Raw genomic sequence first — 23,427 nt, 5'->3', positions numbered from 1 at the left:
AATATGGATTGTTTGGCTCACGTGGATGCTTGTCTAAGTGTGAGCCCACAACATAGAGCATTGGGAAAATACTTAAATGTTTAATAGAAAACGGTTAAACATTATACTTTGAAAAAGAACAGGTGCCAGGGTTTTTAGGAATTCCCATTAAGAATGAACTGACTTTTAAATTTCATAAATAAATAAATAAATAAATAAATGACCTGGCCTTGGCCCACCTCTTAGACCCGCTCCTCCCCATTCTCGCCCGCCCTTTGCTTTCCCTCACACAGGACTCCTCTAGAGTCCACGACACACCCATGCCTCCGGGCCTTTGCACCTACCTGGAGGGCACTGCCTGAAGTACACCGTATTCTTGGTATCATCTGGCCATATAGATTTTAACTCTTGTCACTCCTTAACTAGCCCTCCCTAGTCCCTGCTCCCCACGCTTCACTCTTCTGCATCCACAGCTTTAACCTCTTAATAACAGGCATGACTGGCTGGGGGGGGGGGGTGTTACTCACTCACGTACGTGTTGCCCGTTCCCATCCCATGCTAGCCTGCAACTCCCTGGTCAAGTCCTCTCCTGCTTGCTTTACCTGTGCCCTGTACTAACTTCCAGCATGCAACCTTGTGTGGGGGGAACACTTAGAGGATGCAGAAGGACAGGCTGAAGAGAACAATGTTCTACATAGAGCAGGAAAGGTGGGGGACCTCGCCCGTACCACAACCTGCATTGCACCCTCCTGGCGCTGGTGCTCTAGCGATAGCCTTGTTGTCTGAGGTGGGCCATCAGCCTGCCCCACTGTGCACCATCTAAGTCCGGGGCCACTGCTCCTAGATACCTGTGGGGATGACCCTTCCGCAGTCCCTCTGCCTAGCTGCAGGAACCATGCTCAGAAGGTCCTTAAAAGGACCTATTCACCGGGTATCCACCTTAGACACAGGCTGGACTCTGGAGCAGGAGGCAGTAGTTGGAGGACCCGGCAGAATGGGTTCCCCACGTGTGTCTCAAGCTTCTGCACCCCTAACTCCAGGCCAGGCCTACGGTTGGATTCATGGGAACAAAAAAAAAATTAGAGTCTAGGGGATCCCCCAGAAAGTTCGTCAAAACCCCTTAAGCTCTATGTGCATGGCATTTGGGGAACTGTGGGCTCCTCTGTAAAACAGAGAGGTGATACCATCTGCCCCTCCCCCTTTGTCTCCTGAGAACTTCCCAGGTCTCTTTCTGGGGCTCCAGAGGTTGGTGGCCTCAGTGCAGGGTCAGGAGAGGGAGAGGGTCTGTCTCACTGTGCCCTTGTCTCTCCCCAGCGCTCCTTCTGCAGCACAGTAGCCGATGAGATCCGCTTCTCCCTCACCTGCCAGCGCCGCCTCAAGCACAAGCCGCAGCCTCCGATGATGGTCAAGACTGACGCGGTCATCAACATGCACACGTTTAACGACCGCAGGCTTCCAGGCAAGGACACCATGAGCTGTAGCACCTCGCTAGCCCCTGTCTTCCCCTAGACGTGGGTGCAGCGAGGACTTCAGGCCTGGTCCACGCAGAGGAAAGCAAAGGAGACTGGAAGGGACATCCTCATCTCATGCTGGCCTTGGGGATGGAGCTGCTACTCACATCCAGCTGTGGACCATCAGCTCTTACCTACCAGGAAACCAGTGGGCCCTAGGCCAGCTGCTCGGGCTTCATCTCCTCTTGTCTTTTCTATGGCTTTCTGAAGCTGGGAAGGCCAGCGGAAGCACACGCCTCTCAGGCTCCACCCACCACCCCTCTCTTCTCCACAGCCAGGTGTTTCTGCCACGGCTGTGCAGAGGCCTCTGAAGATGGCTCTTACCCTCTCTTCCTTTCCCTCAAGCCCGGGGCCTTCTAGCATGCAGCCATGAGAGCCGAGACTCCAACTTTGAACACCCGAAGGATGTTCTAATGAGGCTGCTGGTGGGAGCCCGAAGGCAGCCAGCCACCCACATATGGACAGAAACAAGTCTTCAGCCCTTAAAGGCTGTTCACCTGGGTCTGGTCTTCTCAACTTGACTTCACCCGCAGAAGTCCCTTGGCAACACAGAACGCGGTGTGGAAAGGAGGAGTTTGGTATGGGAGAAGGGGAATGCACAGGCGGAGGCTGCAGTCACAGGTGTTTGAGGTCAGTGTCCCAAGGCACGCTTCTGGGAATGTGAAAGAGGTAATAACCATGGCAGATTTCTTCTCCACTTCTGAAATAGAGAAGAGAAGACACCCTCCCTCGTTAAGGAGTGTCCAAAGACTCAGTTGTTGTTGGAAGGCCAGCAGAAGAAATATGGATACTAAGAAAAGTCCACAGACCCTTGATCTAGTAGACCAGCTTTGCCAGTAAACAAGCCAGCATTCAGGACCCTGGGTTTTCCGCCATCTACTCATTAGTGAGTTCCTGTCCCTGCCCATTTGCTTTTGGCTTCCCTCTGTTATCCTGACAAGAGAAGAAGAGCCTCAACTGAAGTACAAGTCAAGTCAAAAGAGGGTTTGGTGTTCCCCTTCGCAGACAAACTTTGGGGTAGACGGGAGAAGCCAGAGGGGACCGCAGAACTTTCTGGGCCTGCCCAATCTAAAGAGCCCCCTGGAGAAAGAAAGCTTTCAGCGGTGGGATGTGAGACCTCCAGAGGCCTCCAGGGTCGGGTGGGAGATGCTGCCTCATGGAAAATTAACCAAAGACCCAACACGGAGATACAAGGCCATGCCGGCCTTGGTCTCTTATCGGGAGCAGCTATGGTCTTAGGGGATCTGGGGGAGAAAAGAAGAAGCAGAGGAGAAGCCAAGGAGGGGACAACCAATGGGGTGAGCAGGTGACCTGTGGTTCCCACTCTGGAGGTTTGAAACTATAAAAGTCTTAGGAAAGATCCAGATGTGAGGGGTTAGGCAAAAAGTGTCCTTACAGAGAGCATGACAGGGCCATCAGGGCCCTCACAGCTGCTAAAGATGAAAGTTGGTCTCTGATGAGGGACCAGGGTGGGCAACATGGTTTGAGAACTGAGGGACACTGGTCCCACACTCCCTCGCTTTCCTGGTGCTGCCAGGCTTGGATGAGCTACATCTAGAGATCAAGAGCCTTCTCGGCAGAAGTAAAGTGACCCCTTCAGCCAAGCAGGGTCCCCCAACTGGCATATGTGATTAACCCCATCATGCTGGTTCTCGGGAGCTCTGGCTGTCTGTCTTCACTGGAGGGATGAGAAGGGAGACTTGCAGCCAAGCACAGTGCATGAAACAATAGGAAAAGCCATGCTGGCAGGAGGGAGGAGTGTGTACATGTCTGTGTGTCTGACTTTGTGTGTGTGAGTCTCGGGGGCTGGAGGTAAAGGACAGACATGGGTATATAACTAGTCCGTAGCAGGCAATAATAGGGGCCTCCTTTGGGACCTGGTTGTATATGGTGTGTGTCTGTGTGTCTGTGTGTGTGTGTACATGAGTGAAATGGTGAGGAAGGAGACCAATCAGGACCAGCAACAGAGCCTCATCTATGTAAAAACAGGAGAAGCCATGTTGAGATGGGGTTCTGATGATTATATTGATGGATGTGAGTATGCATGAATTTGTGTGTGTGTGTGTGTGTATGTGTACACGTGCACATGCACATGTTTGCGCATTCTGTATACTGAACGACAGGTTGGGGAGCAGGATACAACCTGCAGTATAGCCAAATATATGTAAAAGGAGAAGCCATGTCATCAGAGGTCCTTGTATGAGTGTGTGTGCACACACACATGTGTGCAGCCTTGTGTGCCCTGAAGACAACAGGGGAAGGCAGAATAGATTGCTGTGTGTGCCCCATGGATGGATGTGTGCTGTGCAGGATAAGTGAAAATGAAGTGTGTGTGTGTTGTGTGTGTGTGTGCATGCGCGCATGTGTGTACTCATACCCATGCATGTGCAGACGTGTACCTAAATTCCAGTTCACATCATGAGTTGAGGCAGCAGAGCAGTCAGTCAGGACACCAGGGTTTGTTTGCATGCCTGTTGTAGGAGGGATCATTTGCCACAGCTTTATTGAGGCTCCGTGGGGAAGTGCACAGGGACTTCGGGGCTCACAACTGGTGACTCCTTTTGCTCTTCATGGTATCCTGTTGGGAGGAGAAACATTCCCTTTCTTTTTCTTTTCTTTCTTTTTTTAACCAACCCTTCCGACAGGATTCTAATGAAAGCATTCTCATCCACTGTCTTCATTAACCACTGTCTTATGTTGTCCAATACAGTTTTATAACACACACCCACATCCGTGTTCATATCACACATGTGCTTTTGTGCATGACACGGCAGATGTGTCATGTTCTTCTGAGGCTATGCACATACGTAGACTGTGATGGGAGAAGGAACAGGACGTAGTTGGTGGGAAGGGAATGAAGAGCGATGGGTGAGGGCGTTGGGTTGGTTTATAGACTCGTGGGGAAAGGGGTGGCATGCTGCAGAATCTCCCCTTCTGCTTGAGCCTTACACCCAGAGGTGTGGCTAATGCCTGCCCTCTGGCTGAAATCCGATGCTTGTCCTAGAGACCATCCCAGTGCCAGCCCACCCTGGAGACCACCCTGCGCAACTGAGCTGTGTCTCTTCCAGGGTAGGGAGGAAAGTCAAGAGGGAGGCAGATCATTCAAGTGGAAACCTGTCCCAACCCCCTAAGGGGTGCACAGAACTGGGGCTGGAGCACACAGAGGCACTGAGGAACAGTGAGAAGCAGCAGAGGGGGTTTGGGTGGGCCAGATGGGGTATACCTAAGCAGGTGTCGGCTGGCTGTCTCTGTCTGGTCCTGTAGACCAACCCTGACAGAAGAGCACCTCATGCCACTATGTCTGGGCCTGAACTCCACCTCCATATACTAGCCCATCTAAGGGGCAGGATTTACCCTGTCCAGGCCCTGGGGGCTATTATACAAGGAGCCTCCTTCTGCCGCCACCATGACCTACATCCAGTTTCTCTGATATAGACAGATGATGAAACCTGAGCACTCTGGGTAGCTCCCATCTGCAGGTGTCTTACAAGAGGAGAAGATGGGGTATTGGCCAGTGAGCTCCACTTAGAATCCCTGAGGTAGGAGGAGATTGCCCCTCTTCTGCCTGGACTGTGTCTCAGCTGGAAGAGTACTTCCTGGGACCTGCCCTTGTGGCATGCAGTGGGGGAGGGGTGAGCAGATTAAATATATCCATGGGGGAGCAGAAGTCAGACTGGGCCCATAGTTCCAAAGACCCTTCTGCCTCTCCTAACTTTCTTTCTAGTCCAGGGAGGGCTGAAGGTGAAGTGCAGCTGCTGCTGCTCCATGCTGCATGAGGTCATTCCACACACACACACACACACACACACACACACACACACACACACACACGCACTCCAGAGACATTCGCTACTGTAGGCACCAGCATCTGAACATGACAACTCCATGGTCCACCTCTGGAATTGCCCTGCGTGGATGCCCATCTGGAAGGGCCCTGATGTCATGGACAAACAACTGTATGGAGTAAACATCTGGAACCCACCCAGTCCAATGGACAGATGCGAGAATTGGGCCCAGCCCCGTGGGCAGGTCTTTGAGTAAGATATATCTGGACATCCCAGGTTGTTGGGGCAAGGTGCACATCTGGAATAGGCCGAGCCACTTGCTGCAGTGGGAGGGGCCTTGCCCTCTGTCTCCACATTCTGGAGTTGAAATTTTAGAGTTGAGGTTTATGTGAAGTCACAGAAATGTTTTAGGTAGAAGGCTAATGTTCTGTACAATATATATATGAATGTAAAATATATATATGCTTATATATATATGCACAGTGTATATATGACCCACAACCCCTGTGTATACAACCCTTCCCTGCACGTCTGCACACAGTGTACAGAACCCAGCCAGTATGGATGGGGACCCAGTGAGAGATGGGGGCTGTAGCGGAAAAGTCACGTTTACTTGCACAGCCCTCTGGAACAAGCCAGGCCTTGCCAGCATCCACATCAGTGCTGTGGACCATGCAGAGAGACCAGAATAGTGTGGAGCTGGCAGGTGAACTGGGGAAGGGGCAGCCACGGGTGTGAGTCTCCACCTGGGCGTCTCTAAGGCAGGGCAGTGGGCTTGTCTGGAGAGCAAGGCCTTTTTGGTCCTTGATCCCTGAGCCAATATCACAGTCTGGTCCTGGTATCTAGTGCTAGGGAGAAGAATGGGGAAAGCGGAGTCAGTTTCTCAGGCCTACTCATATGCCTGCCTGCAGAATGGCCTGGAAGGTGTCAGGCTGCATCTGAAACATCCCGGATATCAGAGGACCCTAGGTGGCATAGGCCTCATGTGTGCAAGTTACCCATAGTGCATAGCTATGGTGAGTCTTTTAAAGAGAAAGACCTGAGGGCACCGCTGACGTGCCCGTTCAGCACCCTGATAACCTAGTTATGAATCTAGCTCTTATTCTCCTGCCTTCTAGAAAAGCAGCCCTCAAATCACCCCGGAGTTGTCTGTTTTGCTTTTCTAGACCAAAACTCTGAGGCCTCCCCATAAAAGGAAGAGCTATAGATTCAGTCAGATGCCAGCCAAGAATCTGCCCCAGTTCATTCTGACATGGTCCAAGATGGGAGGGACTTATCAAGGAACCGGAGAGAAGAAAGATTCAAGAAGGCGGCCCCTAGCCCTGCACAGCCCCTTACTGTCTGCCAGTCCTTCTTTCTCTTGCTTCTTCCAAAACAGGGCAGCTGGCCCCTGACAGGTAGTCCACAGACCTCTGTCCCTGCCATGCCTGGATCTGTCTGTTGCCAGTAATTTGAGGCCTTCAGCCCCTTCCTGGGTCCAAGCATCGCTAGAGTGTGCTGGGGAGAAGAGACCTGAGTTTTGCTTCTGTGTGGTCTGCAGCCTGCCCTCTGCTTCAGCCCCAGCCCTCGGGCCATCTGCACTTAAAGGCCAGGCGTGCTCCTGCAGCCATGGCCAAGCGCATCTAAATCCAGCCGCTGAGGAGGGTCCTGGCCTGGCTCCATAGAGACCAGAGGTTCCAGGAGCCCTCACGCCACTGTGCTCTGAAACCCCAGCCCATCCCTGCCTGGGCTGACTTCCTGGCTGGGCCTCCGTGGTGGGGACTTCAGCTCCCAACTCCTGGGCTGAGCCTCCAGACAGCACCATGGGACTCCAAGAGTCCTGGCCTGTCCCACTACCCAGACCAGAGTGCCTGGATGCCCCCCCCACTCCCACTCAACAAGGTTCCCACACACTGGTCTCTGGGCCATTCAGGGGGTGCCCTTTGTGGACATGCAGAATTTCTATGAATATAGTTTTTTGTAAACATTTTGTAACAATTTGGGTTTCATAGTAACTGTGTTACTTGCCAATCATTCTAAGCTGATGTACATAAATTTCCAAACAAATCTGATTATTTTCCTTTTTAAGACACTGTGATATATCAGAAGTGCACAGTTTGCTGTATGAAGTAATATGGTTTTAAATTTTAAATAAATGTTTTTAGAAAACGGGTTCTTCCTGAGGTATGTTTTCTGTTCTCCATCTCCCTTCAGAACCAGAGGTCGCAGGCAGTTCATGCTGATTTCCTGCCTCCCAGGAAGGACAGTTTCCAGGGAAGGAGACCTTGCGCTGAGCAGGTAGCTGCTTCCAGCCCAGGCTCCTGGTTCTATTTCAGACATCAAGGCCACAGTGTCACCTGGCTGATCTCAGTCTTCCCCCTTCTTGGTCATGTGCCTCTACCATACACCATAGCCACAGGTTCTGAAGGAGCAGCTGTGTCCCTGGGTGACCCTGTCCCTTTGGTCATAGTTGATGAGGTCAGATGACTGCGTCACCAGATGTTGGCTAGTCAGATCTCTCCTGAGCTGTTCTCGGCCGGGAGGGAGAAGGCCCTGTGGGTTACTCTCTGGGGATGGAAATTTCATGTCAGAGTTCAGAGAGATTGTTTTAAGCAGGAAGAACTGGATGTCAGAGGAAGAGGTGGGGAGCAGGAATGGTTCCCAAGACATTACAGAGCTGGCTCAGATGGACGGCCATCTTCTTCTCAGCCTGGCACAAGAGCTTGGAGGGAGAGACATAGGAATTGCAAACCAGGCTTCTAGAAGTCTCGGCTGAAAAGCTGCTACCATCAGAACCCCTGTTAAAATTGCATCTCACTGGCCAGGAAGCTGGAGGTGGGTAGTGGATGGATGCTGCTAACATTCTCAAGTTATCAAGACAGAATATTCCAGATGAGAGCGAGAAGGGGGTGTCTGCACCCCCTCTGCCTCTCAGACTCACATAGACAGATTCACTTAGAGGCTGACTTCCCTCAAAGTCCTTCACGTTGCTCTATAACACAATCATAAAACAGCCCGTATGTGTTCAGGGTTTCTCACTGGGCAGGCCTGCCCTAAACTCTCCTAGTGGTGGGCCTATGTTAAACTCTCAAGCCTGTGTAATTGTATTCCCAGGAGAGTGGCTATGATTGAAGCAGTTTGGCTCAGGTGGGCACTTGTGGTCCAATCAGTTGTGAACTTAGGAAAGAGAGGTCACTAAGTATAGTCATGAGACATAGGCTCATAATTTTAGAGGGACTGAAAGATCTGGAGAATTCCAGATGCTGTGTGTGAAACTGAACATGTAAAAGGGGGGAAAATGCGAGTCAAATAATCCCAAGCTAACTCCAAAAGATTCCAAGATTATTCTTTATTATAAGGGGGAAACTCACAGAATCAGGACGAAATGGAGGGTCCAACCCTAAGGTATGGAGCATGGGCACGAGAACACAAGAACAGGGCAGGCTGGTAGTTTTCTCTGGGTACCCAAAAGTCACACCCCAACCTGGTCCAGCCTCTTAAAGGTCATTGGCTGAAAGAGGTTCCCCATCACCTCTCCCTTTTGTCTAAATAAAAGAGTTCCAAACCCAATACAAAACTATATACATTAGGAACAGATATCAAGTATAAAATTAGAATTACAACCAGCATAAACAATATTAAGCAAGGAATATATACTAAATGTTTTAATAAACATTCTATCCTAAGGAGTCTAAATCTTGCATTGGAAATGGATTGGTTAGATCATAAGAGAAAGGTAAATATGACTATCTAGTCTTCAACCCCTTTGAAGGCCTGAGAAGGGAGATAATATTACTTGAGTAACCAGGAAGTGCAATCAAGCAGCTTCCAAAATGTGCAATATATGACAGAGACAACTGATAACTGGGCAATCACCCAAAGTCTCATTTGCAATGTTGAAGCAACCATCTTTGGCTAAGGCCTTGAGTAACTGATAGACCATTTTCAGAGGCAGGAAAATTTTCAGAACCGTCTTACCCTGTCTTGGAAAGGTTTGGCAGGTTTTTTTTTTCTTTATTGTGCTTGTCTAGTCCAGACACCATGCACTTTGTCAGTGGTCAAGGTATGGGCAGTTTCTTGCCCAAAGGCCAGTTGTGCCAAGAAGAAAACAAACTCCAAGTTGAGTGTCTTCAGTGCTCAACATTCTATCAGGAATAAATTGGTGCTGCCAGGAACAATCTTGTTTCATGTCAACAAAACCCTAAGTTATTTAAATGCCATGTTCTACTGATCTTTGAAGCGGTTGAAGATTAACTATCTATGCAGAATACAATCTCTGTGTATCTAAAGAACCTAATTAGTCTGACTATAAGTATAACAAACATGAATGACTATTGACCTATAATACTTAGTACCTGTATAACTTAGACTAAGACTTCATATCAGAATATTAAACAATCTTTAAGCAACTGTGCAGTAAATGAGGACAATGTATAAATATCTTTATCAGAGGTAGAAATAGATAATGTAATATGATAAATATATCCTAAAAATTGTATCAGTATACAAAATGTTTTAAACAGAGGTAGAAACATGCATGCATACAATCTGACAAAACAACTTTGTATAGGTGTACAAATATTGCAAACAGAAATAGGAGCATATTCAATATAACAAATATAATCTGAGCTTGTATTAATATGCAAGAATCTATACCAATGTAAATTGTCCATAGATAATAGCTCACAAGTATTCGCTTTATTATTATTATTAGTGTAAGTTCACACTAATCTACTTATTATCCCATACAATTTTCCCTCTTTTTTTTTTCAAGGAGATCTCTGGGTATAATTTCCACCCTAACCCCTAACAAGTAATAATCAACCCGTAAATGGTGTCCCTAGCCCTGAGGACAAACTTTTTTGGGAGAGGGAACATCATCTTCTAGAATTGTTTCTAGCTGTCATGGGGGTGATGTTCTTTCTATGGGATCCTGAAAAAGTAAAACAATGATTAAGTTTCAAGATTACTGTCTTGTATAATTGCTAATGATCTCTGAGTAGTCGATAGGGTTTTTCTAAAGTTCTTATTTGGATTTGGAGTTCTGGCCAGAACGTTGTAAGAAGGTGCACCATTTCAGCAGCTGGACACCAAATGAAGCTGAATGCCTAAAAGGGGAGAAAACAGTCGAATAATCCCAAGGTAACTCAAAAAGATTCCAAGATTATTATATTTATTATATTATTATTTTTATTATAAAGGAAAAACTCATGGAACCGGAACAAAGGGTGGGGGTGTCCAATCTCAAGGTATAGAGGACAGGAACCAGAGCATGAGAGCTGGGTGGGCCAGCAGTTTTCTCTGGGTACCCAAAAGTCACCCCCAACCTGGTCCAGCCTCTTAAAGGTTCCCCACCAAGTGTGAGCTGGCAGCATCCTGAAAAAATTGCCCTCCTGTCTCATCACCAGACAAGGTCAGGCAAGAACCCAACAATCTCAGTAAAAGAAGCACCTATTACTTTACGGATTGAAGGATGTCTGTCCATCATTGGGAGAAGTCCTGGGGGTGAACACGCAAGGCCTCGGGGAGGACTCCAGGTCCAGCAGAGAGTGAGGAGGAAGGAGGCCATGGCAGGGATGAGGGAAAGCAGTGACCACTCATCCATTCATTCCTCCATTGAAGACTTTAGCATCCCATGCAAGAGTTCTGGTTGAAGGTATAACCTTGAGCAAACAGTTTCAGTTTCCTCTTCTGTGAAGCATCTGTCGGCAAGGACTGTCTACTCAAAGCGTGATGGTGTAAACCACTTGTCACATGCCTAGCTCGTCAGAAGTCAACAGTATACGAACCTTCTCTTCCACCATCTCCTGAGGCAGACAGGTCAGACAACATGGACTCAGAGCAGGATATGAGCTTCAAATCCTCCTACCCCTGCCTTGATTTTCTCAGGTTACTCTGCACGACTCATGGGGTTTGAGATGGTTCTCCTATGTGACGGAGTGCCCACTTCTCTGCTGTGGGGAGCTCACACTGACAGAAAAGATCCAAAAGCTGTGTTCAGAGTGAGGTGTGAGAGGGTTGTCTAGGGGCCTCTCTGCTCCTCAGCCAAGCTCCTGTTCCTTGTTTCTGTCTCCAGGGAATGCCCAGGAGCAAGCTACGAAGAGGTCAAGGCCGAGTCACGGGGCCTGCAGGCTGGACTGGATCCTGCCCACAGGGCCTTAATGATTCTTCCTCAGAAAACAGAAGCTAAGTATTTAAGAAGCATCTGTCATTATGGAAACAAAGTTGCCAGGCCATTTTTTTCTTTTCCTATTTTTACTGCGGGTTCATTATCTTATGCAAATGAGGCCGCTGATGAGGCCTTTCTGCTGGGTGGCCCATGCTGGGACCAGCTCCACCAAGGGGATTTATTGCCTGCCTGCCTCAACTCCAGACAGGATTCAGGATGTGGAGACCCACAGAGGTGGCTTCCAGAGCAGCAGCCCCAACTGGAACAAGCCTTCCTCTGGACCCAGAGCAGCCCCAACTGAAACAAGCCTTCCTCTGGACCCAGGGCAAGGCCCTGGACAGTTTCTGGTATGCCAAGGTCCTTAACCTACAGATGCCCCAACTGTCCGTTCCACAGGATTCGGGCCTCTGTCTCAGATTCCCTAATATCTAGAGCCCAGCAGACTGAGTGGCCAACCCCAGCACCATGAAAAAGAAACAGAATGCTATGAGAAAGGGGCTGTGTGATCCTGTCTCTGGGGCAAGGCCTCAGGCAGCCAGCAGAGACCATGAGACATAAGAGGTCTCAGCTAAGGGGCAAGAGAGTCGAGAGGGGCAGCCAAGTCCTTACCATCTTTGGCTGGCCCCAGAGCCGACCAATCCCAAATACTGCGGCATACCATTAGGTGACAAGGGAACACCCTGAACCAGGACAAAGCCTCAGGCAGCGCACTGCTGCAGGAACAGTAAGTGCAGGAAATGCATGCTGACAGTGACTGCTCCGGGGCTATTTTATTGATGAAGAAACTGAGACTCAGAGAGACTAGTAACTGGCTTGAGTCTGGGGAGGTAGACTCAGCGGCTAACTCAGTACTCTCTGTCTCTCCAAATCAAGCGGCCAACAGCACCTTACCTCCTTTTAGCCTCCCTGCAGCACACAACTCAATCAGGTCCCTTGTCTAGCCCTCCCCCAACTCCCGCAGCTCTGGGCCTACTGACATTCCCCATCACCCAGCTGGCTGTCTCCCAGGGCCATCTTCTCAGTGATAAACGTGTTGATAAAGCACACGTTCTCCCCAGGGAACCCAGCAGCTTCCGTGGGCAGAGAAAGTTTCAAAGGGCTGGGAGTCTCTATCCAGTCCTGGTGCCTCAAGCCCTTGCTTTCACCTCATTGCAAAAACCAGCTTCCTCTGTGTGTTTGATAATGTTCATACACCTAATAACATAGATGAGCCAGGCTCACATTATAAAGAAAAGAGACTTATTGATCTCATAGTTTGGAGGTTCAGAGGCATGCACGGTGGCTGCATGGGTGCCTTACCTGGCTTCGGTGACAGTCATTCAGCTACATTATGACCAAAGGCATTGGCAGGAATAGGGGTGGGGTAGCAAGGAGTCACTCTGAGCACCAACGCACAGTCCACCCACAGAACTTCCCAGGGATACACTCCCAACTGACGCAGGGCTTATCTCTTAAAGGTTCCACCCCCAACACAGCCACAGCAAAACCCATACTCCCAGCACATGAACCTCTTAAAACATATTCAGGCCATAGCACCCTCCTTTCTTGTAGCTCAGTCTCTAATCTGATAGCTCACGTCCTGGAACAGGAACACAGGCAAGAAGAATTCCCCAAGAGCCTTCTCAGCACTGCACCCTGGGTGGACGCATTCCCCTGCTGGCAGCTCAGACCCTCCCACGTTTCCCAGAGGCTGGAAAACCATGAGATGAAAGATAGGAAAAAATAGAAGTTTCCCAGATCCACCAGCTGAGGCTGAGAAGGAGGTTATAGCAGTCTCGAGACCCAATGTCAGCAGCTCTGTGTCCTCCCACATGACCTAGACTCCTAGCCCGGAAGGTCCAGGGGACACTCAGCATCCCTTCCTATCTGAGAATAGAGCTAAGAACACTTAGTGCCTGGTGCTTCAGCAGGATGACTTGTCACATATGATACTAATAAATTAAAGCATTCATTTTGTGGCCACTCGGTAAGGCCCCCCCGCATGCCACATCTCACAGAATTCTCACATCACTCTGAGTTTTGGCACCCCATCCCCACACTGCAGGTAGACAAAGTGCAAGAGAATTCCCCCACAACCATCCAGTAGGCAGCAGAGGGGACCTCCAGTCTAAGACCTCGATTTTGTAGATCTGGGGAATGAAAAGTTAAACAAACAAAGGAATAAAGCGGAAAGCAGTCCACAGCAAGGCTGTTTAGATACCATGGAGGGGGGGGGGGAGAGCCAAACTTGATTGGGCCCAAAAATGTGAATTACTAATTACAGTCACTCACAGGAACGACCTACCATTTATTCCTAATTGCAGTGCAACCCAATAACAATTATGCACATCAATAAATGTGTCAGATTAACTTGGTTGCGAGTTTTATTTGATCACTGACACTAAACCCCATTTGCTGGTTGCTCCAACTTGGGTGGCTCTGGCCACCTTGCCTGGTTCTGCCGGTCATTTCCGGCTCACTGAGAAGGACATTGAGGTTGGAAAGAAGAAGACGGTAAAAAGAGGAAGAAAATGCCACCTTCTTTCTCTGCTGAAGCCAGTTGGGTCTGGCAAGCTCTGAGAGAGCAGTTCAGCAGGGGGTCTTTGCAGGGTGTGCAGACCGCATCCCAGGACTCCCCTCCCTTCCTCGATGCCAAAGGCAGCTTCCTAATTAGAACATCCATAACCCTCAGCATCTGCTCCAAGAGAATTCAGCTGCTGCTCCGAGACGGAGAAGTCCATTAACTTTATTGCACAGAACGTCAGACGTGCTTCTAGACAGAGCTTCACTGCCAAGTGAGATAAACTGCCAGGGCTTGCCAGAGGGATGGGCCTCAGCTGGGTCCTTGGGGCTCTCTCCTCTCTCTGTCCAGTGCCCCAGATAGTCATATCATGCTACCCTGGGAGGAGGGAGTCAGGAAAATGGTGACTTCCAAACACAGGTGCAACTCAAGCACCCAGCCATCACTGCGGGGTCTGCTGGATGTCAGCCCCAGACAATGCCATCTGACTCCCAGAATGCACCGGGACTGCCACTCAGAGCCAGGCAGCTCGTTCTACCTCAGCAGATATTGGAAGAGCCCTTGTCACCAGAAGCAGGAGAGCACAGCGGCTCAGAGTGGCATTTGGAAGCAGACACCCCTGTGACTATGCAAAACTGAGGATCATCCTGAGCCTGGCCCATAAAACGGGCCAGCGCCCACCTCTGAAACGATGATGCCTGGAACATACAGTGCAATGTCTGGCGCATGCGGAGTGAGGCTCCTTAAAGGAGAGCAGCCCTTCCCTGTCCCCGTGCGGTAACTAAAAGGAGAAACAGCCACATACAAGGATGAAGCAAGAGCCACTGTAGAGTCAGACAGCCTCGCTTACAACCGCAGCTGTACCATGTGACTTCATCCCCTAGGTCTTCAGCCTCCTCATCTGTAAAATGGAGTTGGTGTCCCCTGGCCTCTCTTCCTCACAGGCAAATCAAAAAGACAGGGAAACGCTTGGAGACCACCCAAGGGGTTCTCTGGTGAGAAGTTTTCTCGCTCCAGTTACTAAGGCTAGCATCCTAATGTCTAATATTCCCCGGGACGTGCCAGGCCCATAGCTGCCTGTTAGTTGGGCCTTTCCCATCTCTCCAGTCTGGAATCCGTGTCTCTGTGAACACCCCACACATTGGGCCTCCCACCTCCCCCTGGGTGGCCCAGATCCTGGCAGGAAGCAGTCACCAACTCCTCGTCCTGATGGATGTCTCCCCCAATGGGCCTCCCAGCCTCCCTCCTCAGACTCAGATTCCTTCTTAATATGAATAATTAGCAGAAACACTCAGAGGGGGAGACAGCAGCCATCGCAATCGACCCCAGTGATTTCCGAGCCTCGGGGAGAGCCCAATTTTGCTCCGATCCGGGTGCTGTAAATTCCCATCAAGCTAAGAAAATATCGTGCAATTTAGAAACACTGATACGGCAATAAAACACAGATCTCCAGCAAATGGAATTCGGCAACATCTAAAAATGGAGCCATACATTACTGGGCCTGTGGCTCCCTCCGGGAACACAGTGTGGGGAGAGGCTGGGGGAGCGTCATGCTCAAGTGGCTCGTTCTTTTCTGGGTAAAGGCAGGGCCACCTACAGATGGCCCCTGTGTCCCCCTCAGGCAGAACTCTCTTTGAATTCGGCAATCGTTCCCAGAAGGGTCTCCTAAGAGGAAGAGGACCTAACACTGCCTCTGTCACCAGGGGGCTGTTGAAGAAGTTTTCACAGAGTGTGAAGGCTGGGAGAACTCCCCGGGAGTCCTCACAAGTGGCTTTTCAGGGAAAAGTGATTGTTTCATTTATCAAATGAAGACCTGCTGCCAAGAGTTGCTCAAGGTCACCGTGGGGGAACTGGTTAAATCTGGATTGAACACGCCTCTGTCTACCTATTTTACCCATCTCAAGACTTGGCCCTCGGATTAGCAAAAATCAAAACTAAGTTCAGAAGTGCTGCTGTGGTCTGGGCCATCAGCAGGCCCCAGGGTGTAGCAGGTACCACAATAGATGGGGTCCTGCTGAACTGTGGGAAGGGGGAGGCTTTGGAGTGGGTGAGGAAGACCAGCCAGGTACCTCCATTTCACCCTGGTTGGGGGAAGCATTTTTTCTCTCTTCCTGGTCCTCTCCTTCTCCCCCTTTATCATCTTCTGTCTCCTCGCTGGCCCTCTCTACACCACTCCCTCACACACGTCCACGATTGTGCCCACACAGACCTGCACCATGCAGTCCCAGCTTTACACTTACGCCCCGCTGGGTCCTCCGCCAGCGTGGCAGCTCTACAGAGCAGAAACTCGTGTGCCGGAAGCCCTTGATTCTCTCTTCCTCTTTGAGCTAAACACTGCTCGTGGACTACACTCGGGTCTGGAACACTCTCTGGACAACTTTCACGTGCTCATGCATACCTGAAGCCTAATGGGGCAGAAAACCCAACAGACTGGGATGGGGCAGGAAGAATGTTCTGGAGTTCGGCTGCTCTGGTCTTCAGCTCCAGCTCTACTACTGACTTGCTGTGTGACAGCCTGTGGGAGGTGCTTCATCCCTGAGCCTCAGTTTCCTTATCTGTGACAATAGACGCTACCAGAAATATGCTCCAAGAACTTGAGAGATAATGTGTGATGAACGTTTAAGCATGATATAGTTCTTCCTGGGGCCCATGGCCATTGCCTCTAGGAGTTTTCCAGTTCAACCTGCAGATGCTCAAGCCCCTCATGTGAAGCGGCACAGCATCTGCACAGAATTGGCACGCACCCTCTCTGGACTTTAGATCATCTTGACATGACTTATAATATCTAATACATTATGCAAATTCTACGTCAGTAATCATGATATTGTATTGCCTGGGGAACCGTCTACATGTTAGGTCCAGACACTATTGTTTTCTTATTTTTCAGTCTGTAATTGGGTAAACCCATGGGTGGGGAAGAGTTAGCTGAACCTGGCACATGGTAGGTGATTAATAAACAGTAATTGCATTAATTGGAATAGGGTAAGCTATGATGAGACCACCAGTCCCTCTAGTGGCTTAACATTAACATCTGTTTTTCTCTCACAAAATGCATCCTTCTGTTCTCTATTGTGAAGAGTTGCCATGACAGGTTTGGAGAGTTAAGGCAATCTTGTGTCTCTACCATCGCAACAGGGAGCCTTCTTCATCGTTGCCTCACGAGAGCTGGAGTAAATACGCCATGTTTCTTTCTGCCTCTGCCGAGCGGAGACAGCCCTTCCACCTGGGGCTCAGAGACAAGAGCTGTATATACCGGCAGGTGGCACCAGGAAGGTGTCTCCCCACATCCAGGGGCATAAGAGGCTGGCCACAGGTGGGCCTCACTGGACTCTCCCTGCATGCTCACTGGCATAGGCCCTTCCATGCACCTCTCTGAGATCTACTGCCAGCTGTCAACCTGACTCAGTTTTCTACATTCCTCCCTTTTCTTCTGTCCTGTGCTCTCCCAAAGTGTGGCAGAGGAAATACAAGCCCCTACTGCCCCCATCCTATACTGGCCTCCAAGTGATGCTGCGTTCAGGAGGAGAGCTATTCCTGAACTCTTTGACTCCTGTCCTGTGACTGAAGGGACTGTCATCAATCTGACGACACCCCAGCATGCAGGTCTCCAGCATCTGACTGTAGTATGACCGCTGAGAGTCTGGGACAAATGTCTGTCATCACTAGAAGGATGTACATGATGGAGGTGTTGGCCGGAACATCAAAGGATGTAGGTCTCTCCCCATCAAGAGGTTCTCATGAACTTTTGACTTGGATAGTTGATGCTCTGGTGGCTGTGGAGATCCTCACTAAATAAAGGGCAGGCCAGAAACCAAGAATGAGGGCTTTCCTGTGAAGAGGGTGTATGCCACGGAATCTCAGCCCACAGGTGAATCAACATCTGGCAGCTAAGAACTATGCACTCTTAGACCAACAGCACAAACTCTAGGAAATACTTTTTGTGATCTGGTGATGTGCAGGGAGATCCATTAGCTTTGACTCACAGTTCGTTAGCCTGGGGGACATAGTGGGAGAATACCATTCCAGAGGTACAGAATCACCAAGGTAGACCAGGTTACCCCCCACCCTGATCTGACCCCTTCAACAACACACTTATCCCTCCACTGCTCTGGAGTGTGGGCTAGCCAGGGTTCCCAGCAGTCCCCTCCCAGGCACATTTGTCCCCATGAGATTTTAATTCCCTTTCCCCCTCCGCATCGTTAAAGGAGGCTCAGCCAGATGCTTTTGAGGGTAGGCTCCTGGGTCCTGAGATGAGACACTGTGGGCTCTTCATTCTAGGGCAATGGTTCTCAACTTTCCTAACGTTGCGACCCTTTAATACAGTCTCTTGTGTTGTGCTGATCCCCAACCACAAAATTATTTCGTTGCTACTTCATAACTGTAATTATTGTGAAGGGTGAAAGGGTCCTGTGAAGGGGTCATTCCACCTTGCAAAGAGTCGCGATCTCCAGTTCTAGACTCTGATGGGTGGAGTCAGCCCGAAGCTACCACTGCTGTAACTTCCTTTTTGCCTAGCTTCTGGATCAGCTTCTTGGGGGTTCCCCAACCTCTTCTTCTTGAGAGCCCTCCCCCAATAGCTACCTTGCCCCATCTCAGGCTCATCATCTGGCATCTAGAGAATAGAAGACGGCTCCAAGAATGGGTACAAAGGCTCACAGGTGACCCTAAATTCCAACCATGACTCAAGAGTGAATTTGTCGAGCAATGGATAGGCCTGATGCCCAGAGGTGGTGACCCCTGACCCCTGACTGAGGGCCTTGCCCCAGCTGCTGTGAGTTGGAGCCTCACGGGGAGAGAGGGGGAAAGACAGAGGAAGAGGAAGCACACAGCTCTCGAACTCTTCCATTTATTGCTTTATTCATGGCAGGCTTATCCCCGTGTACTTAAACAGGATTTGAGGAGCTTAAAACTAAACACATTTAAAAGGAAACGATTGTGAAAGCAAAATAGCACAGAACCGTGTCGAAGGAGCGCAGTGTTTTATTTCCTGGGAGGCCTGCAGAGATAATGAAGGTAGAACCTCTTACCCAGGCCACCAGGAGAGCAGATCACTGGGAACAGGTCCCTGAAGAGTCAACAAACATCCCCGGCTTCACTGGGAATTCCATATTGGTCCCCATCCCAAGACGACCACCCTGACCATTTTCACACCCCGGAGCCCCCAAGTCACCTCTGTAATCAGATCTAATCTAATGAGGGCAGCCGCCAATGCTGGTGCAGGGGAGACATGAGTGCCTACGCCACTTCAAAGGCGTTTTTGAGAAATGCTGGGGCAGGACTGGTGGACAATGCCTGTTCCTGATTATGTTCAGCTCTCCATCCTCCCAGACAGACGGCATCTCATGAAGAGCACCAGAAGAATGTTCTAGATGTTGCTGCACCCTGGGATGGTAAGTCCTGGTGGAATCCAAGGCAGTTGGTACTCAAGGCTGGCATCAGAAGCTTCAGGAATGGTGTTTGGTCACCCTGGCATTTCCAGAGCCCCAGAGAAATCCTGCAGCCCTGACCAGGGAGTGATGGTGGTGCTGTCATTACTATCCTCCTGCAGCTGGGTAAAGGAAGCCTTGAAGGAAGCAAAAGCATAAAGAATACCATCAAGGAGGTGGGCGTTGCTGCATGGGATGCTCATATCTGGAATCCCAGCTCTGGGGAGACTGAGGCAGGAGGACTGAGGATTTTGAAGACAGCCTGATCTATATACTGAGATCCTAATTCAAAAAGAAGAAAAGTGGGGGGAAGGAAGAGGAGAGAGAGGTACCGCACCACAGTTTGGTTCCCATCATAGCTCTGCCTTCTTCCATGTCAACTCCCGTGGTTTCTCCGACCCCGTTTTCTCCCCTGGGATACAGGAGAAATGAGCTGGGCATGGTGGTGCACACCTGCAGTTTCAGCACTTGGGAGACTGAGGCAGGGGAATCCTCTTCATGAGTCTGAGTCAAATCTGGACTTTACAGTGGATTCCAGGCCAGCTTAAACAAGCCTGCCTAAAAAGTGGGGATGAGACAGAGAGAGGGAGAGGTGGGGGGCGTGGTGGGATTCTTTTCTCCGGGGTTAGCTATGTGAAGCAGATGAAAAATTCCTGCTACAGTTCAGACACCGGGTGCTCAGCAGACAGTAGCTTTGATCATTGGCGAATCGTTCAGGTCAGTTCAGCTCAGTGTTAACTGACCACTTGGTGGAGTCATTAGGGAACATGGTCAAAGAGTCCGTTCTCTGCTCCCGGAGATGGTAATGGCAGGCTTTTCCCAGGGCCAGCTGCTCTAGTATAAGGTGTAAGAGGTACCTAGCTTTGGGATCCCATAAAACCTTGGGAAATCAGAGCCTACCATTCTGCCACACTGGCTTCAGAATGTCTGCAGAAGGCCTGGGGGACAGAGGGTTAACAAGAAGGAAGGAAACATCAGATCCCAAGGTGACTGTGGCAGGTGGTATTTCAAAGTGAGTCTCAAGAGTTAAGAGATGGAGCTGAGTTTTAGAGGTGCCAAGTCAAGACTCAAGGGGTGAAGGCTAATGAGAGAGCTGTGGTATCCTCCCACAGGGCCCGCTACTGTGGGTCAGAGTGAGGCTAGTGCTGGACAAGAGGCTGGGCCTGCCTCAGGAGGTGTGGTAGCTTCCTACTGCTGTGCTGAATTAGCACAGATTAGTGACTTTAAAACAATTTTCTTCCCTTTAGCCTGGTACCAAAGATTGAACCCAGGACTGTAGTGACATTTCAAATGTATTTTAATAAATAAAGCCTACCTGAAGATTTGAGAGTAGAACAGCCCCACTGATCAGCCTTACAGACCAGGTTATGGTAACACACACCTTTAATCCCAGTAGCCACACTAGTTGCCATAAAGACCGGATGGTGCACACCTTTAATCCCAGCCCTAGAGAGGATTATATAACAGGAGGAGACAGCTCTTGTACACAGTCTCATTCTGAGATTCCTGGAGGCAGGATCACCATTGTAGACTGAGGTGAAGGTAAGAGCCAGTGGCTGGCTGTTTTGCTTTTCAGATCTTCAGGTTGAACCCCAATTTCTGACCCTGAACTTATATTAATCATGCTTCACAGGACCTTGTGCATGCTAGGTAAGTGCTCTACCACTGAGCTATGCGTATTCCCAGCCCGAGTTTACTTTTTTAAAAATACTAGCACCGACTCACTAAGTAGCCCAGGAAGGCCTTGAATTTGCAATCCTCCTACCTCAGCCTCCCAAGAGCTGGGAGGGACTGCAAACTGCACAGCCGAGCTGTGCAAAGCCAATGACAATTTAATGATGGAGGGGCGTTCCTTTCTTTAAGCATCTACGCACATACATACCTGTTCCCATGGGATCTTAACAGTTCTGGAAGTCAAAAGTTCCAAGTTAGCTTCACAAGGCTGAAGTCATTGGGCACTCTGTATCTCTCTCTCTCTCTCTCTCTCTCTCTCTCTCTCTCTCTCTCTCTCTCTCTCTCTCCACCCCTCCTCATCCCTCCCTTTTATACCTCTACCCCTAACTCCACCCATTCCCAGTCACCCCCCCCACTTTCTCTTCTTGGGTGGTAACGACATAGCCTGGTACCTGCAGCTCTAGGCAGCAGACAGGCAGGGATTCTTGGCTTTGAACCAGTGCTGCCATCAGAAAAAAATAAATTGCAAGGGACATTTCCTGCCACCTGTTACTCATAAATTCCAGACAAATTTACTGAGTGTTGAGCTCTGAGCTGGGTAGGACCCAACAGCAGGTCAGACTGAACAGTTCTTGCAGGTGGATCCCAGACCCCCTCTGTGGGCTGCAGGAGTAGGAACACACTACCCATGGGAGTTCACCACTCATCTTCCAAGGATTTTCAAGCCAGCTGTTGAGTATGGCCATGATTAGAAATCCAATTATATTAACCTACAGTTAAATAAGTTGTATCAAAAACAAACGTAAGGCAAAAGCTCAAATCCACAACGATGTCTTTATTGTGCGACTGTACTGTCCTATTACCTGTGCCCTTGAGGTTGTGTGCTTCTGTGGACTCTGGGGGCCGGAAGGACCACGGCACCTGTGCAGCTTTTCGTCTCTTCCCGACTCTGTGCTCAGTGGCATCGCCATGCTACCTTGAAATTGCAAGCATTTACTGCCTGGAACCTGGCAGACACCGCACTTCAGCCTTTGCTTGGAGAGCCAGTTATTAAACATTTAACAGCAGGATGCCACCTGTTCCCAGTGCAGAGCCCAGCCCACCTTAGACCATCCTCAAACTAGAGACTGCGAGGCTGGTGGGAGTGTCCTCCTTACTCCCTCCTACCTGGTCTCTGAGTCCCCAGTTCTCCATCTCCCTGAGGCTCCTCGGTCTCACCTCCCCCAGGTAGGAGCCAAGGCTTGCGGCTCCATCAGAAAGCAGCTGTTCTTCCGCCAAGGCTTGCAGGCCTTAATTCCGATTACAGACACAGCTGGACCACAGCTCCCAGGCGAACCTGTAACTAACTTTCACTTTACTCACGTTCCCGGGAAAATTGACGATTTTCTGCCGGTTTTATTACACTTGGTGATCATTTAAAAGGCAGGTTAGTGCACCCATAAAACCGACTTTGCAACAAACTCGTGGTGGTAGAAAAATACATTTGGCCGAGACCTATTGTTTGCAGTCATAAAACAGAGGCCAGGGGCTTCCTCCCATTCCCAGTCTACCCTGCAACCCATCTTGTTCCTGGGAAGTGGAGGGCTGGATCTCTTCCCTGCTCTCCCCATCTCAGGAGACATCATAATGACACAGACCCTATTCCTGAGGTTGCCAGTGGGCCGAGGAGGCTAAGAAAGTCCCCCGAGTCTTGGGCCTGAGGGCCAGGACACTCCACAGAAGGCCTCCAAGGGCAAAGCTGGCTTCCAAAAGGGAGTTTATAGCTGGCTAATCAAAGCTTAATTACAGCTGCTCAGCGGGCTCCAGCAGGAACTCTGGCCGTGGTGGTTTTGCTCAGAAACTTTTTACAAGCTTAAGCAGAAGCAGCAAATTAGCAGGAAGGGAAGGAAAATCATCACCGGGTTCCCAGAGCTGGAAATCTGCATTTACCCTGCAGAACAAGGCTCTGGGCAGATGGTGCAGTGGGGGAAGGGAGGGGTGGAGGGCAGCCCTTGGGAGGTTCCCTATGGTTAGTGGGTTGTCCTGTAAGTCACGCTCTTGTCCCAGTGGCTGAGGTACCAAGAACAACCTGATACCTTCTTCCCTCTTGTTCAGTGGCCACTGGTCAAGGTCACACTCCTCATAGCTGGTGGTCTGCTCATTCCTATGCATCCCAGTTCACCCCGAGATTCTCAGCTCTTCTGGGCTTCTGATGAACAAGTTCCACCCCATCTCCTGCACACTGCAGAATTCCTCTGCTCTGTAAAGTCCGGTTCCCAGTTCCACCCCTCAAGAAAGCCTCCGGGTTCTCCCTCCCCAACAGGCAGTCGCGAGTTCTAGGATGCCTTCCCTTTTTGCCTCCTGCAGTCTCAGAAGCTACTCTGTGACCCTTTAGAATCATACAAATCTGAGTTTGAATCCCATC

General features: G+C 49.9%; 1 protein-coding gene and 1 long non-coding RNA gene across 2 annotated transcripts in view; one reads left to right on the top strand and one right to left on the bottom strand.

Annotated features, from left to right (window-relative positions):
- Grik3 (glutamate ionotropic receptor kainate type subunit 3) overlaps window positions 1-7,426 on the top strand; it is a 225,058-nt gene extending 217,632 nt beyond the window's left edge. The window contains exon 16 of the mRNA XM_087904615.1: window positions 1,294-7,426. Within this exon, the coding sequence (XP_087760741.1) occupies window positions 1,294-1,488 (195 nt within the window). The 3' untranslated portion in view covers window positions 1,489-7,426. The remainder of the gene's footprint in view (window positions 1-1,293) is intronic.
- An 11,329-nt stretch (window positions 7,427-18,755) lies between these two features.
- On the bottom strand, window positions 18,756-21,332 carry LOC146895176 (uncharacterized). The gene is made up of 2 exons (XR_015000745.2): window positions 21,232-21,332; window positions 18,756-19,486 (listed from the first exon to the last, which is right to left on the bottom strand). It is a non-coding gene; the product is annotated as an uncharacterized LOC146895176 (long non-coding RNA).
- Window positions 21,333-23,427: the final 2,095 nt, after the last annotated feature.

Source organism: Myodes glareolus, chromosome 3, assembly GCF_982192425.1.
Source record: "Myodes glareolus chromosome 3, mMyoGla1.1, whole genome shotgun sequence".
NCBI lineage: Eukaryota > Metazoa > Chordata > Mammalia > Rodentia > Cricetidae > Myodes > Myodes glareolus.
The sequence above is the reverse complement of the archived record's forward strand: the minus strand, read 5'-3'. Positions and strand labels throughout refer to the sequence as shown.